Raw genomic sequence first — 18,187 nt, 5'->3', positions numbered from 1 at the left:
GCTTGGAGTTGTGCCCTTCATTTTTTTCTATAGGATTTTTTCTGTGGATCTCTATATTGGCTGTGCTCCTTTGCTTCCTTTCAATATTGCTGTTTACTCTATCAGGACTGCACGCAGTGGAACTTTTCTATGGATGGATTCTGGATTCCTAGGCACCCCATGGACAGGTAATGGGCATTAGCCCTCATTTGGTTACCTTGGTCCCTATGTGTGGAAGTGCATATGTTAAGTGGGGTGAGCGGGGGAACCATATTTGCGGTAGTCATGCTGACTGACTGCTAGGTCCCATGTGTATGCCCCCCCTTGACTTCTTATTGCACAAATGTTGGAATGTTTTATGAAAGTTCCCATCTATTTTCATGCCAAAAAATACAGTTTGTGAGTCCAAACACGTATATGAGCGTCGATCTCTACATCTATACATAACAATTCCTGGTTTAAATGGCCATTATGTTATAGTTCCATTCTCCAAAATAATACATATGTACACATCATTCACACATTACAGGCTTCCAAAAATGTATATTTCTGACACTATTTATATAGCAAATACTTGTAGTATCTGCTATATTCAGATTGTGTGGTATATGTACTAACTGTTCACTAGTTTTCTATGAATATCTGGGAGACTACTTACTGAGGAATGGTTTACCCATTAATGCTCAGAGGGGAGGGAGTACAAGGCCCCAATGTATTTTGAAATCACATTTCTTACATACTTGACTAGAGGATGATAGATACCGTGTTAGCAAGCAGAATAGAGAAAGAGAAATAAGGTAGAAGTGATACCTTTAATAGACAACTTCGTTAAAAAGAATGCAAGCTTTCAGGGCCTCAAAGATAAATACCTGAGGAAGGTACTTTTGTGGTTCTGAAAAGTTGCATTTTTTTTAACCACGAGCCAGTTATTCAAGTTATCACTTCTAGCTTTCTCCTTACAGAAGAAGCTTTAATGTTGTAGATGCAAAACCCTACTTAATAATAAAAGAATGTTCGATTTAAAGAATCTGGGGAAAGTCAGAACGTGCAATGTATCTTTTCAACTACGGTATGTGTAGATGGCAAAGGCCTCATTAAAACATGTTCAGATAAAGAAAACAATTACTTTACATTTTGTTATGCAAATAAGGCAGAGAATCTGCCACGGTACATGTCAATAACACTACATAGACGTGTCTATGCTCTAGGCAAATTGTACTACAATACAAAAAGGGTGTGTATATGTAAACATCTGCAAAATATGTTGTCTTTATCTATATTTGCAGTTCTTACATTTCTACAAGAGAGGACATACTCTTAAGAGATAGCATCTACCCACAACGGACATTTCACTAATTTTAATACGTCACACACATCTTTGAAGCACAGTTGGGGCTTGCCGTATTTTTGTTGTTTACTTTATATATTTGAACATGATGTGAATTAGCAATATGTCATTATCACTGTGTCTTGCATGACACCTCTATAGAAATCCTTGTTAACCAAAGTATTCAACATGAGGAGGCTAGAGGGGGCATTTACCCAATTATATAGTTCACCTAGATTTTTTTAATGTTTTATTATATGGCCCCAACATATTACACAGTGCAGTAGAATATGAAAATAAGAACAAGAACCAAACATAAAATACATACACCTTAACACATAATGAAACAATAAGTACTGAGATCCTTGCTCCAAGAAGCTTACAATGTAAAATGAGAGAGTGATGACACAAGGATAGGTAGGAGGATCAAGCCACTCAGCATGGTGCTGTACGGCCTTCTTCCTGCATCAGCGGATAGGAGGAGTCGGCACCCCAGCAAGGGAAGAGGAAGCAGAGCGCGCTAGCGGGGGAAGAGGAAGCAGAGCGCGCCAGCGGGGGAAGAGGAAGCAGAGCGCACCAGCGGGGGAAGAGGAAGCAGAGCGCGCCAGCGGGGGAAGAGGAAGCAGAGCGCACCAGCGGGGGAAGAGGAAGCAGAGCGCACCAGCGGGGGAAGAGGAAGCAGAGCGCGCCAGCGGGGGAAGAGGAAGCAGAGCGCGCCAGCGGGGGAAGAGGAAGTAGAGCGCACCAGCGGGGGAAGAGGAAGCAGAGCGCACCAGCGGGGGGAGGGGGCCCGATAGCACAGGACTCCTGTCTCAGCTTTCCCCCCTATTGGCTTGCGGGTGCAGACAGCATGGCGACACTTTGTGGGTTGCGGGCTGCGTGTTTAAAAGCCCTGATCTGGATGATTGATGCCTCTTTTTTCTTTAACCAAAATGTGACAATCTGAGTTTACACAACTAGAACAGAGTGGGTGAAGGGTGCATAAAACACTTGATTAACAAACACTCTCCCATTCATAGACTCCTAAAAATACATCATAATTATCAAAGAAAGAAAAGAAGCCAAATCTTTGCTATTAGTATTCTCCGATGCATAAAAAAAGCAAGCCAATTAGACGGTTTCATTCTTCACAAAAGGTCGTGTTTTTTGGCTGGCCATGTGGGAACACATCTTTAAATGCAAGAAGAGTACATATTGCACAAAAGGGAAATGTGCTGTGCTGTGCTATAAAATACAATGCATTACCTTTGTGTGTTCATAAAGCAGCACAGATTGATTTCCTTACCATTGATCTTTTTAAAGCCACGCTCAAACTGCAGCTTAGAAACGACATGACAAAGTTGTGAAAATTAACTACCAACAAGTTTTCTTTTGTTTTTTTACACGTCAGATGTTCAGATTATAATTTGTGTAGTTACAAAGCACAGCAAATCAGCATGATTACAAGAGAAATGGGAACGGAAAGTGGAGGAGCGCTCCTCATTCATTCCATAGAACGCCATCTCCCATAGAAAATTAGCAGAAAGCCTGTGACATGAAAACGCATCATGGGGCCCTTGGAAGTGCCGGACCTCATGATGTGGTTGCTACTAGAGATGGGCACATTTTCTTTTAAGCCGCAAATTTGAATGCCATTACCATTAAGCTGCGGATTTTCATAGATCTGACTAAAAAAGGCAGATTCAGGGTTTTTTCCCCGTTACTGAAAATCCGTCCGATGGATTCAGAATCCGAACCTGCAAACGGAATCCGAAAAACAGCACCTGAAAAACCAATGTTGGATTCCATATAAACACGTTCCGTGGACCGGATTTACCCGATATCGGTTTATTTACAATCCGAGCCCCGTGAACGGATATCAAAAATGCAAAAAAATAAAAAAAGTCAACTTTCGATTTCAGCGTGTGATCTGATTCAGACAGGCTCGCCCATCTCTAGTGGCTACCTCATGTGACCTCCAAAGGGTTAATCACCAAAATTGTAAAATCTCTGCAGCATCTTTTCCGCAGGTAAAGGGGCAGTCTTCCCAAGATAAAAGTGAACTAAGGACAGTGGCATGTTCAACAAGTTACCTTTAGCCGAATAGCACTTTTAAAATCGGACAAGTATAAGAATCTTTAAATATTTGTTTAAACTAGTAATATTTTCAGGCAAAAAAATGCTTTGGAGGTTTTTTTTACAATCTTGAGCTAATGTCGTTTCGCGATAAGAATATTTCAGATCTACAGGTGCCTGTAGATTGCTTTCTGTTTTATTTGTTTCTGTCATTATAATGCCGTTATTAGTCAAAAAGAATAAACATAAGTGGGCCTAATTGATATGAATAATTTCAGCAGACTAAAACAGAAACATTTATTGGGATACAAATAAGTAAAATTTGTTAAAGAATGATTGAATCTTTTCTAGTAAGTCAGTTATATTGATAATTATTTGTTAACCCCCTATTTGGGACTGTGATTTTAAGTACGAGGCCTAAAAAAAGCAATATGGCCTAGATTCACTAAGTTATGTAATTGAGTTCATAAGAGAAGAAGGTGAAAGGGAGCAGAATAGAATAGGGGGGTGGGAGGTGGAAGAGTTAGAGGGGGAGGAAGGAGGTTTACAATATCCAGTCAAAAGAAAGCTGTAAAACCAACTAATCAGACTTAATATTATTATTTAGTGATATGTTGTACTGCTTCTATTGTAAGCACTGAATTAGGGTACCTTAAACTGACTGACTGTTGCGTACAACAAGGGTGCACAAACTGGGGTGCGCAGTGCTTATCGAGGCCCCGCGCTCTTCCCTACATCATTTAAATAAAATCCAGGGGGAGCGCACAAGGCCTTTGTATGCGTCTTAACTGCTCTCCGGTGGCTTCTGGCGACGTGTCATCATGGCAACGTGGCGTCACATGACATCGTGACTCAAATGACACCACCGTGCTGAAGGTTGGGGGGAGGAGGGGGCACGAGCAGAGGGGAGGGGGGATAGCGCAAACAAAAGTTTGTGCACCCAATACGTACTTCATCTGCACAAAGACAACCTTAGTGGTGTGTCTTTTTATAAGTTAAGTCTTTGTCAATATAAATACAGTACTATTTATACAATCAACTTTTATTTGAACCATCAACTGAGAAAGAAGTTGGTCAGCTAGTGAGCTGTCCAGCTCCTGGAGAGATCACTGGCTAATCCAGTTTGCAGATCGAGGCTGAAGGTTCAAATCCTTGGAGCCCAACACACAAACTGCAAAACAGAAGAGACATTAATGGGGTCTTGGAATAAGCACCGTGCTTTCATCATTACACTGATGCACATTTATCGCCTTCGCGACTCAGGGGGATGCTGCTACTCTAGTATGCACAGACCAGCCGCACCTGCTTAGGCTATAGAGGAGGTGGTAGGTCTTCATGTAGTTTAAACTTTATGCGCGGAAAAGACAAAAATTCCCAATGCTACATCCAACATGACAAAAAAAAAATAATCTATATATCTATAGATTTTATATTTATACAGGCATACCCAGTTTTAAGTACACACTTGAGTACGTACATTTATTTTTAATTGCACCATACCCGTGTACGTACGCGTGCTTCGCGAGTACGGACACTAGCGCGCGCCTCTCAACAATACCTCAACCTCCTTTATTTTTGTTCCTAACGGAGCAGGAGTGCAGGGGGGGAGGGGTAACAGGGACCTATGGGAGGGGGAGGGCAGATCGGGCGCCGCCATCAATCAGCGGCTATACAGAACTGTACATAACATCCTCCGGTTTATTGGGGGGGGGGGGGGGGAGTAATGGAGCAATCGATTTCAATGGGCAAATGGGGGGGGGGGGCAGCGGTATAAACGGGGAGGGAGAGGCCAGTTTGTCTCACATGCTATTCGCAAGTACCTGTACTGGAAAGGAGTAAAAATAAGGAAAACTACATAACACATGCCCCCGGTCCCGTGGCACAAGGCTTCCCTTGGTAAAGTACAGTACTGTCCCACGTGCGCGCCTCTCCCCTCCTTGCTTGCTCTCATTCTTTGCGCTGAGGCTGCCCTACAGCCCGCCATAGTTGTGACGCGATGATTCATCTCAGCCAATAGGGAAACGGCAGTTCGCGCATGCACCTTTCAGCACCTCCTAAACCGGCTCCCTACCTGTACTGGAGCTCTGATCAAGCGGAGATACTACATGTACAGCACATAGAGGCTGTGAATGTCATCACTGTAAGCCAAGCTGATCAAGGACCCGAGTAAGGAAGCACAGAATTGTAAAACATTGTACTGTACAGAATTGTTTTCACCATAGTCACAAATCAAAGTTCCAAAAATATATCAAAGTCAGTCAAATAAATGCACCTCATCTTCATGCCGTTTCTTCTATTTTTGTAAGCACAATCAGGATTTACAACCCCTCATAACTTTACCTGAGCTGCAAGCTTGCCAAGTGGTAATCAGTTTTTTTTTCCTGTGCAGTATATTTCATTATAGGTAATGGCAGATAAAAAGAAAACTCGTAAATCGATTACTTTAGATATGAAGCTTAAAATGTATGATGAAGGTGTTTCTCAAGGTCAGACTGGCCGAAGGCTAGGCTTCCCTAGACAAAATTATTACAGAAATTAAGAGTGCTACGCCAATTAACACAACAATTAGAAAAAGGGATAGCGTTGTTGCAGACTTGGAAAGACTTAATAATTTGGATAGAAAATCAGACTACACGCAATGTTCCTATAAACCAGGCAATTATTCAAAGTAAAGCCTTAAGCCTATTCAATGAACTGAAGGCTAAGAAAGGTGAGGCAGCAAAGGATGCAGAATTTGTTGCAAGCCGTGGATGGTTCAATAGGTTCAAGAAGAGGTCTAACATACGTAACATCAAAGTGCAAGGAGAGGCAGCGGCTGCAGATACTGAGGCTGCAGAAAGCTATTCACGTGACCTTACCAAAATAATTGATGACAAAGGCTACCTAAAAGGGTCAAATTTTTAATGTGAATGAGACTGGTCTGTTCTGGAAAAAGATGCCTCCAAGAACCTTCATCGCAATTGAGGAGAAAACAATGCCTGGCTTCAAGCCAGCTAAAGTTAGAATAACCCTTCTGTTAGGTGGCAATGCTTCTGGTACCTTAAAGCTTAAGCCTAAGCTAATTTATCGTTGGCAAAACCCTAGAGCTTTAAAGAACTACGTTAAAAGTAGACTTCCAGTGCATGGAGGTCTAATAGAAAAGCATGGGTGACTGTAGCCCTTTTCGAAGACTGGTTTGACACCTGCTTTGTACCTGAGGTGAAAGCCTATTACAGGGAGAACAATATCCCTTTCAGAATTTTGCTCCTTGTATACAATGCTCCTGGCCACCCTTGATGGTTAAATGAGCTGAACCCTAACATTCGAGTGGAATTCCTACCACCGAATACCACCTCACTACCTGCAGCCCATGGATCAATGTGTAATAGCCACCTTCAAGTTGAACTACTTAAAAAGAACAATCAGTAAGTGTATTGCTGCAATACACAGTGAAGAGGGAACAGGGCAAGATGTCCTAGAAGAAGAAATCCTGGAGAAGCTACAATATTTGGAATTGCATCAAAACTGTAAGAGATGCATGGAAAGACAAGGAAACAACAATGAAAGGGGTCTGGAAAAAAATATGCCCACACTTAGTTGATGATTTCGAAGGCTTTGAAGATTCTGATGATACTGTTACAGAAAATATTGAGATGGCAAGGCAGTTAGAGCTGGAAGTGGAGGCAGAAGATGTTGCTGAACTTCTGGCGTCCCATTCTGAGCCCCTCAGCAATGAAGATCTTCTGGAACTTGAAGAGGAGAGAGAAGAAGATGATGTGCAGGATGAGGTTGAGACCATCGAACAGGCTGAAGGCCTAACTTCAAAAATTCTCTTTGAAGCTTTCCGTCATCTTGATAGCGCCATGACATGAAAAGCATGACAGGGACTTTGAAAGAAGTTCCAAAGTCAATGCAATAATTTCAGGGGGTTATGCCTGTTACAAAGAAATCTACAAAGAAAAGAAAAGAGCTACACTTCAAACCTCCTTAGACACCTACGTTCCTAAAAGGTAAACAGACAATGCTCCGCGCTGGTGCTGTCCTAAAAGTAGTGTTGCACTGACGGGGTTAAAACTCTTGCAGCCGTCTGCCGGGGGAACTCCACACCCCCTAAAAGTGAGCTCCTTTACAGGAAGCTCACAAAACAAAGACAGAAAAGGCAGAAAGCGCACTGAGCAAACACAAATAGTCTTTATTTAAAGCAACGTCAAACTCAGAGGTTGCACACAAACACATAATGTGAAACATATAGGACACAACTTAAAATGTCCAAGGGACACAGAACTCCAGTGCTATTAACAAACAAATATGACAATAAATTAAAAGTTTAACTTACAATTGCCCAAAAAATTAGAGACAGCCTCAGGAAGCCTTGGTTCACACAGCCAGGGATAGTAGATGTAGGTGGTCCGGACCAACACTATACACCCACGCCGCAAGGAACCTCTACCTCCCAAGATGTGTCTCTTTCTCCAACAGATCCAAAACGCAGCCTCATGTGACCTCTACTAGTTTCGCACGTAGTGCTTCATCAGGGGGTCATGTGATAAGACTGCTCGTGGAGTTTAAATTCCCTATCTGTTGCACAAGACCTTAGCACTCAGTGGTGAATCTAATCCTGCTTAATCAGCCTGTCAGCAGCTGCAAAGATGACTAATCTAACCTGCAGGATAATGCTGCTTTAAACAGGGTACATATAAACAACTACACCAAAAAACATATGACAAATAATGTAACATCCTAAAACATAACAGTGTATGCTTAGTAAAAGTTAATAAACAACATGCTGCCATACATATATACTGAATGAAACTCACTCGAGGTTCATGATTTAGACAAACCTTTTAAACATTAAAACAAAATACTTTATAAAATGTAAAACTTGATAATCTTAAAATAAAATATCCTAACTATTCAATGTATAAAATAGGATAACAATATATTAAGACATTAAAAAAACTTTTTTTTAAAAAAGACTTAAAAAACCATGGCTGTTATCGCATGTAAACATTTGCACTCACTTCAGTCTCTAAGGAAAGGGATCAGTTCAATATAATCATTTAAGCCTTGGGGATGTCTGGATTGCATGGTATAGATCCAGAATTGCTCTCTTCTGCTTAACCGTAACACCCTATTCCCCAATCTCTTGGTGGCTGGAATGACTTCTATTCCCATAAATTTTAACCCACTTGGGTCACAATTGTGAGAGATCATAAAATGCTTCAACAAGTGTGTCAGAGGTGAAACTCTCTCAATCATTTTCTGAACATTCTTGATATTTCTTAAATGTTCAAGAATCCGTATTTTCAGATTTCTCTTGGTCTTGCCAATATACTGAAAACCACATTTACACTGAACCAGATATAATATGTGGGTGGTGCAACAGTTAATGAAAAATGTAATCCCGTAGCTGTTTTGTGGCAGTGGAAATGACCTGTTTACTGTTAACCATGTGTTTACAAACTTTACATTTGTTGCACCTATAATTACCCTTTAAGCCCAAATGAGATCTCAAGGTGCCATCTTTACTTCCTTCTACCCTGAGTTGGCTGGGTGCCAAAGTCGCCTTAAGATTTTTTGTTTTTTTATATATAATTTTAGGCTTAGGGTTCATCAACGATCCTAAAATAGGGTCCAAAGAAAGGACTGTCCAGTGCTTATTCATAGCATACTGAATAATTCTATACTTATCATTGTATTTCGTAATAAACACTGGAAAGTCTACTTTCTTTTTTACTGATGGAACCACATTGGTCACCACTGCATTAACAGTACATTGTTGAGCAACAGTTTCGTTACTCACATTGTTTCTAACTTCAGTCTTACTCTGTTTTTTGTATTTTAACAGAATCTTTCTTTTAATTGAATTGACTTTGCCCATAGATGACTCAATTAGGCCTGAATCATATTCCTTATGTAGGAAGTGGTCTCTTAAAAAGGAGGCCTGTGTTTGAAAGTGCTCCTCGTGGGTGCAATTCCTCTTAAGCCATAGAAATTGATTGAACAGGATATTGCCCACCCATGGTTTATAATGGCAGCTAGATGGGTTAAATGTAGGAATTCACATTGGTGTCCCTGAAGGTTTTTGTACATAATTGACCCTCGTCCACAAAAATCTCTAAATCGAGGTAGTGAATAGATATGTCACTGTTCTCCCCACTGAATCTTAAATTATAAGTACTGTATTGTCGTTGAGTATAGCAATATACTCTAGGAGAGAACGTTCATCCCCGTCCCAGATGATCAATATGTCATCTATGTACCTCCTCCACACTACAAGCTGTGGAGGAGGTACATTATCCACAGCCCTCAACTCCCACCACCCCATGTACAAATTCGCAAATGATGGTGCAAATTTCGTACCCATTGCAGTCCCTAAAATTTGTAAATAATATTCAGTCCCAAACAAAAAATAACGAGTAAGTATAAACTCAATGGACTCAAGTAAAAAATTCTATTTGCTGTGAAGATAGCAATCTGCTTGAGTCCAGAAAACGCTTGACTGCAATGCAGCCCTCAACATGGGGGATACATGTATATAGGGACTGAACGTCCAAAGTCGCCAGTCTATAGCCGCTTTTCCACGTAGTGCGTTGTAGTAATTGTAGCACTGCTGTGGTAGCCTTAAGATGGGAAGGAAGTTCAGCGACCAAAGGCTGCAAATAGAAGTCTAGATATTGAGACAAATTGGACGTAAGGGAGTTGATTTCCGAAATAATGGGGCGGCCAGGTGGATTAAGAAGGGACTTATGTATTTTCGGGATATGGTAATAAAATCGGGACAGTAGGTGTGGCTATATACAAAAAATCAAATTCACTCTTCAAAATTCCACAATGTAATGCCTTATCCAACACGTTTTTGATGGAGAGGAGGAAACTGGCAATTGGATCCTTTTTTAGTTTTTTTATATGAAGTAACGTCTGATAACAGACGGTTAGCTTCCGCACAGTAATCCTCTCTGTCCTGCAGGACTATACCTCCACCCTTGTCAGCAGCCCGTACAATGACATTTGTATTTGACTCTAACTCTTAAATCGCTTTAGTCTCACCGAATGTCATATTATTATGACAATGTCTATTTAAAGACCTATGGGAGCATATTTGCTTAAATTCTTGTTCTAGCAATTTCCCATATAATTCGACATATTGGCCTTCAGAGTAATGTGGATAGAAAACGGACTTGGGTTTATACTCAGAATGCATAATGCTATTACTCTACTCACACCTATGGTATCAGTTTGGTTTTCCTGCAAAAGGCTATTTAAGTCCCTAAAAGACTTGTTGGTCTAAGGGATCTTGAAACACATCGACTTAAGAAATACAGTAAAATTACTGTACAGTAGAATATATGCCCTCTTCTTCACCCTTCCTACATAATTTTCTGCTCATCCATTTCGCATCTGCCAGCAGTATTAAGAAAAATCAGCTGACATTAAAGATTTTCTTTCAATAAAGCCTACTGTATTTATTTTGGTTACAAATGCGTTATTTACATCAGTTATGCATGTATATGTTTGCAGTACAGTACATGCATCGTAAAGTGGAAAATAAGTAGTACTTCACTTTAAGTACATTTTCGCTTTACATACAGTACATGCTCCAGTCCCATTGCGTAAGTTAATGCGGGGTATGCCTGTGTTAGATATATATAGTTAAAAACGTAACTTTGTCTTCTCATAAGTAGTTCTTCACAAAATCCAGGGGGAGCAAAGAAAAAAACAAGAAAAAATATATAAGTGCAAAGGTATGGGTTACAGTCTGGAATGATTTGAGAGTCTTAGCTCATATAACAGCTGGTAGCTTCCTTGCTGGTATCGGTCCCAGACTTCGCTATGCCACTTCTAGTTTTGCTGTGTCACTTCCGGTTTCGGACCCCCTGGATTTTGTGAAGAATTGCTTGCTTTTGGGACCTTTGGAGACAGTCCCTACCAGTGGGTCTGAGCAGGAAGTTGCAACTTTATTATATTTTCACTATTGATATATATATATATATATATATATAGTGGTCGAGAAATCACCAAAAAAATCTACTCGCCACCTAGTACCACACGTGTGCTGCTTGGGCCAATAGGAGCTCGCCACGATGTTAAATCCACTCGCCCGGGGCGTGCAAATGTATAGGTTTGTCGAACACACACACACACACACATAGATATAGATATATATATATATATATATATATATCTGCTGCTTTAAATTTATAATAAAGCATTCATGGGCGTTGGTCATCCAAACTGTGTGCTTTATTTGGGTTTGGTGGGATGGACGGGGATAACGCTGCGGCCACGCTGCCGCTGAGTTCGCTCATGCTTGAGAGCGGTGACGTCACAAACTCTCCAAGCATGAGTGATCGGGTGTCCTGCAATAATTTAGAGAAGGGGGCGTGGCTATTACGGGAGGGGTCATGTCCTTGCCTGGATGGGGCTATGTGTGTGTCTTGGCTGGATGGGTCTGTGTGTGTGAGTGTGTGTCTCTGTGTCTTTTTCTCCCCCCCTCTGCTCCTCAATCCCCCCTCCTCCTCTCTCCCCTCTTGTCTTCCCTTCTGCACCCCTCTCTCCCCCTTCTCTCCTTCCATCCTTCTCTCCCCCCTTCTGCCCCTCTATTCCCCCCCCAACTCTGTCCGCTCAGCCCACCCCCCTTCCACCTCTCTCCGCTCTGCCTATACTGCCTCTCTGTCTCCTTCCCATTGGTCAGAGCAGGGTCATGTGACCCTACTCTGAGCTCCAAAGTCAAATTCCCTAGTCTCCCCAAGCACCAAGCTTAGGAGAGTGTACATGCCGCCGTGGACAGGAAGATACAGATCTAAAGAGGTAAGCGCGCCAAGCACGCTCAGCGCCAGCGGGGACTCAGCCTAAGGCTGGGGCCATAGAGGGGGTAGCTGAGGCTCGCCTGCTGAAATCTGCGCGATTTCATGCCCATGCAGGCGAGCCAGCGGGCGCGATCGGGAGGTGGGGGGAGACTGAGGGAGGCGGGGCAGTGACGTCGCTGGGCCAATCGCCCGCGACGCACCGACGTCAACATCACTGCGCCTACGTCACCGTGACGTTGACGCTGCTCCGCGCTAATTGGATGTTTTCAGCCGACAGCGCTCTGAAAAACAGTTTGGCTGTCGGCTGAAAAATCCAGCGCCTCAGCACACCTGTGGACGCTCGCGTGAGCCCCCTCTAAAGACATCCTCATGGAGGATGCAGGGGCTCAGCGCGGAGCGTCCGCACGGCTCAGCGCGGAGCGTCCGCACGGCTCAGCACGGACGTGCCTTCTATGGACTCAGCCTAAGAGTTACAGATGAATCTTTCTCTCACTATCTTGAATGAGTGAAACTGCACTGAAGCCTAGTAAGGAAGGTGATGCTGAAAATGCTAAATTATTATGGATTGTTCTGGCCCAAGCACACCCTGATAGATGAGTAGGGACAGGCAGGTTAATTTAATCTCATATATCAAGCAAGGGAACCTTCTTAATTGCTGAAGCGTTTATTTGGGGCAACATACAAAGTACTGAGGAAACTCTGGGACATGAGAGCAATGGAGGGGAAGGGGAGCAATGAGGGAAGTGGGATAAATGCAGGATATAGGGATAGGTAAAAATCAGTAACTTTACCCAGGATAGGAAAGATGACTGCTCAAGATGGCTGCATGTACTAAAAAGGAAGCATGCTGGTCTGGGCTGATGGGAAATGAACTGGGAAAATACCACCTGGCAAGGGGAGGGGGGGGTAGTCCATCCTGGTAAAAGGCAGGGGGGTTACCAAGGCAACTGGCTGAAACCAAAAACCCCACAAGGGATCGCAACATTGTTGCAAAAGCTAGGCTGAGGGTGCTGGCAGCCTGAAGACAGAAGGAAAAAAACACAATCCTGTTCCAGGACAATGATAGATATGTTAATGTTGTAATATTGATGTAATGCTTACTGTATGTTTTTATAATGGAAGTGTCTATTTACCCGGCAGTCAACTCCCTCATTTAAACTCACAATGCTTTTCTCCCAGATTATTAGGACTTGAGGTGATGGCAGCGAGGCACACTGTTATTTCTGTAAAGATGGGGGATCCAAGGGCTGTGCTAGCAGAGATAAGTGTTAGGGTGGCATGCCAAGGTAAGGGTTAAAATGGCATGTTAGGGTCAGGATTAGGCTGAACAAGTGATTTATTTATTTAATCAGCTAAATAAGATCAATTCTTCCCTTATTTACCTGGTTTGCTGGGAAAATAGCCCCTACTTTTATTATTATTGTCTTTAACAAACACTCCTGTTGTCCTGTCATGTAGAATATGTTGCTACTTTGTAAATTAATAATAATAGATATAGGCAGACAGACACTATAAATACAGAGTGGTAGCCTGCAGCATCCATCTGATCACTGCCTCTAATGTAATAATATTATTATTATTATTACTGTCATTAAAATTCTCATTGTCCTGCGGTGCAGAATATGTTGCTACTTTGAAAATAACAGATATAGACAGATACTAAAAACAGAGAATAGCAGCTTCCACCCTCTCCCAAACACCCCCTAATATTGTAATTATACAATGCTTACCGCAAAGTATTACTTCCTTTCACACTACAGTGCAGATGTAGCAGACGGTGTTACCCTTGTTAACGCACAATATGACAGGTGTGTATATATCATTTCATTTAAAAAGCACCGACAATGCATGCACTGCTTTACAACATTACAATAGGCGGTAAACACAATACACACAATGGGGAGTAAGGGCAACCCAGTAACTGATATGGCTTAAAGGAGCCCCTGTCCCAAAGAGCTTACAATCTACGAATGATCTCCTTATCCGTTGTTTGCAATAGCACTACTGTGAAATAACCTACAATGAAGTCTGCCACACCTGCACCATGTAAATAAATAACAACTGCCACCCAGACAGACTGCATATACAGACACACACACACACACACACACACACACACACACACACACACACACACACACACACACACACACACACACACACACACTCTTCCTCCTCCTCCTGCCCTCACTCACCCACAGTGTATTGAAGTACTCCAGGGCCCCGCAGATCAGGCCGCACACCTGCCCCAGCAGCTCCCGCACCCCCAGGTAACTCCCTGCCCAGTATAGCGCGTAGAGCAGCGGCCCCCCGGCCAGGAGCGGCCACAGCACCCGCAGCCTGCGCGCCGCCGCCTCCCCCAGCGCCTCCACGCTGTGATTGGCGAAGCTGACGGGCAGCAGCAGGGCGGCCAGCACGATGGGAGGGGAGCCCTGGCGCTGGAGGCGGCCCAGCCAGCGGCGGCACAGGCCGGTCAGGGAGCTCTTGAAGGGGTGCAGGAAAGTGCCGCACAGCGCGGCCCACAGCAGCGGCCGCAGGAAAGCCTCCAGGATGAAGTAGACCAGCACGGCCGCCCCGCAGCACGCCGCGGCGAACAGCAGCGCCCCGGTGTTGTAAAAAGCCTGCTTGATGTTGCGATCAAAGCGGAGGGGCAGCCCCGGGGGTAAGGGTAGTAACCCCGGGGGGGTGCGGAAGAGCCGGGGGGCGGCGGGGGTAGGAGGGGGGTTATGCAGCCGGTCGCCGGTATCAGCCATGGCTGTGTGTGAGAGGAGGCTGGCTGCCCTGTCACTGTGTGTATAACGGTGTGTGCCACTCCTACTGTGTGTGTATCACTCCTACTGTATGTGCTGGTGAGACACACCCACCGTGTGGACACACACACACCCATTATTCTTGGACATGTGGAATAATACACACATTTATCCACATTTCAAAACCGTTTACAATCTGTTATCATTTTTTGTAAAGAATAATTATTATGAATGGTTTTATAAAACATTAAAGTTAGATTTTTTTCCCCTTTAGATCACAATGATGCTATAAAATTGACTACGTGATCTATGAAAAAAAGGTACAGGAACTGCGTTCCACCGCAAACCCCCGAAAAAATAAAAGTACATATGTCTGTGTGCCACTCCCACTGGGCATGTTTATGTTACTCCCACTTTGGATTAACCAGGGAGACTGCAAGAGAGCTCCCCTCCCCCCACATAAACACAAACAAATAACGACAGAAACCAGGTCTGGAGGTACAGGGCCGCGCCTTTTTATTTAAACATTAAATAATTGGGTAAATACCACCCCCTGCTATAGTGCTCGCGCAACGGTCAATGGTCCTTGAACCGATGACCCCGTGACCCTCAAGCCGGGCCCACGTGACCCGGCCTTTAACACGAGTGGGCTTCCGGAAGTTACGTTTAAATGAACCCCACCCACTCGCCACTCAGACCCACCGGGCTTTACCCAGCACGGCGCCCCACTTGGCAAGGACAACCACTTGCCCCCCAACTTCTGCCACGACAGAGGTAACACTGACAAACTCGACCCTATAGGGGTAACAGAAAATGGAGATTCATCTCCTCTCCATCAAGGAACTTCAGTCATTATTCTCATCTCAATTCCAAGTGACAAAGACGCTTCAGCACTGAATCCCTTCAATATGTATGCATAAAACAGGACTGGATAAGGATATGGATCAACTGCTTATAAGTAGTAAAGTCCCCAGGTGGGCCAATATTCCCTGAAGGGTAAGGTGTAAGGCTAAAAAAAAATATCAAACCCTCATTGGGATGGTCCCTGGACTCACATTGAGCAATCATGAATTCCTAGTACTCCTTGATAAAGTGTTTTTGTAACACGAAACGCATAGGAGGGTGAGTGTCTCCACTTTTTTAGATGGATCAATAAAGGAATATTTTTAATACTACTTGTTTGGGACCCACTTTTGGCTGTTGCGCCAGAATCACCTTGTTTCTCTTATTCTCATCTCTCTTGTAAAAGCATATCTCAAACTTCAAAATGTAACAGAAAACAATGTTAACAATATCCATAAATAATGGACAGGTGAGTGGGAAATTGCTGACATGGAGCGGATTGAGTTTGTGCCCTTCCAGCCAGACTCTTAAACCTTCCCTGACCGCATCACCTTCCCGCCAGTGGGAGCAAGGGAGAGAGGAAAGGAGTGGGGCTCCAGTAGGTGAGAGGGGAGCCTGCTATGTTGTTAATTACAGCGTGTGTGTGTGTTACTTCCACTACTGGTACACAAGTGTGTGTGTGCTCCCCTTCAGCTGTGTCCATCTATTTAGCGCATCTTGGAGTGTGATAGCCAGTGTGCATCCCTTTGAAAATCAAGTGACTTTAGAAAGAAAAGAAAAAAAAGTTCTGCCATAAAGACTGTGAACCGTTTTTTCCACTTCAGCGAGTGGGGTCTACTTATTAGTCTCCCGGCTGGAAAACTGGGGCAAAAAATATCAACAAATTTACCAAGAAAAAAATGCCACAGCAACCAAAGGGATTTTGTTCCTTTGATAAATCAGGTGCCATATTTTTGCATCAGTTTTGCAGCCGTGCTACTTTTATAAATTATCCCCCATGAACGATGGCACAAGATGAATCCTCTAATGTAATAAGGATTCGAATATTTATCATTAGCGGCTGGCTCATGTGTTTTCTGTCTATTTAATGCCTGTTATATGATTTCTAATTAGAGAAAAAAAAGAATAAAATACTAAATATTTAGTATTTTGGTAGTGTTTGCATTTCCCAATGAAAAAAAAAAAAAAAAAAGACAATTCAAAATAGTTAAGTACGTTTGTGAATGTACCCACTGAAGTGTGATAATTAAATATCTCATTAAATGAAAATATACAAATACACTAATGCATTGTAAAATCCACGTATTTTTATTAGTAGATTTTTAAAACATTGTACAAAACGGAGATTGATACATTCCTTATGGTTCACGTAGACCATACATTCTTATGGTTCACATAGATCGTACAATACGTAGCACACTTTATTTTTCATCACATTTTCGTTCACATACATCACAACGCAAATGGTGAATAAAATAATACAAATTAATGTGAAACAAATTAGCTTGCCGGCTGTGGTGGTGGGAGGCTAATACAGTTTAGGAAGAAATAATTATGATTTTTTTTTTAAATTATGTACAAGTGTCCCCTTTATTTTATGTTGGTCCAAGGACCTATTAAAGTATTTTAAAGTATCCATCTCACATCACAGCGTCAGGGACTTTTCTCTATACATTTATCCTGCCTTCTTTATTTGTATTATCCTCATCACTATATATCATACAGTAGCCCCTATGTGGTTGGCGAGTGCATGCTAACAGGTGCCTTTTTTCTCTGCCCACTCGGGTCAGGGCTCGAACGCGTTTCCCCTCCCACGCTAGAAATAAGTATCGTAAATATGAAAAATACAGGTACAATGGTGTGTGGGGATTCACAACAAATACATTGCAGAGTAGGTTGGCACAACAGGTCTTTACAGTATGTGAAGAAAATTTAAGTTTTGCAAGATCACATTTTCTGAGCGACAAGAAACCATCTTTTGAGGAAGGGCACATCGAACCAAGTGTGATAAGTCACCTTTTTAATTATTTAACGAACAACGTTTGTACACCTGCACAGTAATCACAGAGTGGGGGAGAAGGAGTGGCACAGAAGGAGTGGCACAGTGAGTAAAGACACTGACTGGCACTGACCTGAAACATGTGAACCTGGTTCAATTCCCAGTGTCAGCTCCCTGTGACCTTGGGCAAGTATTGTATTGTATGTCTTTATTTATATAGCACCATTAATGTATATAGCACTTCACAAAGTCACTCTATCTCCCTGTGCCTCAGGCACCAAAAACATAGATTGTAAGCTCCACGGGGCAGGGACCTGTGCCTGCAAAATGTCTCTGTAAAGCGCTACGGAAAACTAGCAGCGCTATAGCTACATGCTATTGATAATTATAATAATATCAAAGGCTTAATCAAGATAATGTATTAGTTTGGCCGAAGACAACATCC

The 18,187-nt window shown here is 42.8% G+C and overlaps 1 protein-coding gene across 8 annotated transcripts in view; it reads right to left on the bottom strand.

The window, feature by feature from the left end:
- Positions 1 to 14,964, bottom strand: part of TMEM245 (transmembrane protein 245) — a 105,776-nt gene extending 90,812 nt beyond the window's left edge. For 4 of the 8 annotated variants that reach the window (XR_012799158.1, XR_012799157.1, XR_012799159.1 and 1 more), the window contains exon 1: positions 14,346 to 14,963. Coding sequence is in view for 5 of the 8 variants with exons in the window: in XM_075585994.1 (XP_075442109.1) it covers positions 14,346 to 14,903 (558 nt within the window). In the remaining 3 variants the exon portion in view is untranslated. Of the gene's footprint in view, positions 1 to 14,345 lie in introns of all 8 variants that reach the window. The other 4 variants (XM_075585991.1, XM_075585992.1, XM_075585996.1 and 1 more) reach the window with 3 other exon arrangements.
- Between the last annotated feature and the right edge of the window lie 3,223 nt (positions 14,965 to 18,187).

Source organism: Ascaphus truei, chromosome 2 (genome assembly GCF_040206685.1).
Source record: "Ascaphus truei isolate aAscTru1 chromosome 2, aAscTru1.hap1, whole genome shotgun sequence".
NCBI lineage: Eukaryota > Metazoa > Chordata > Amphibia > Anura > Ascaphidae > Ascaphus > Ascaphus truei.
Note: the sequence above shows the minus strand (reverse complement) of the source record. Positions and strands in the feature narration are given on the sequence as shown.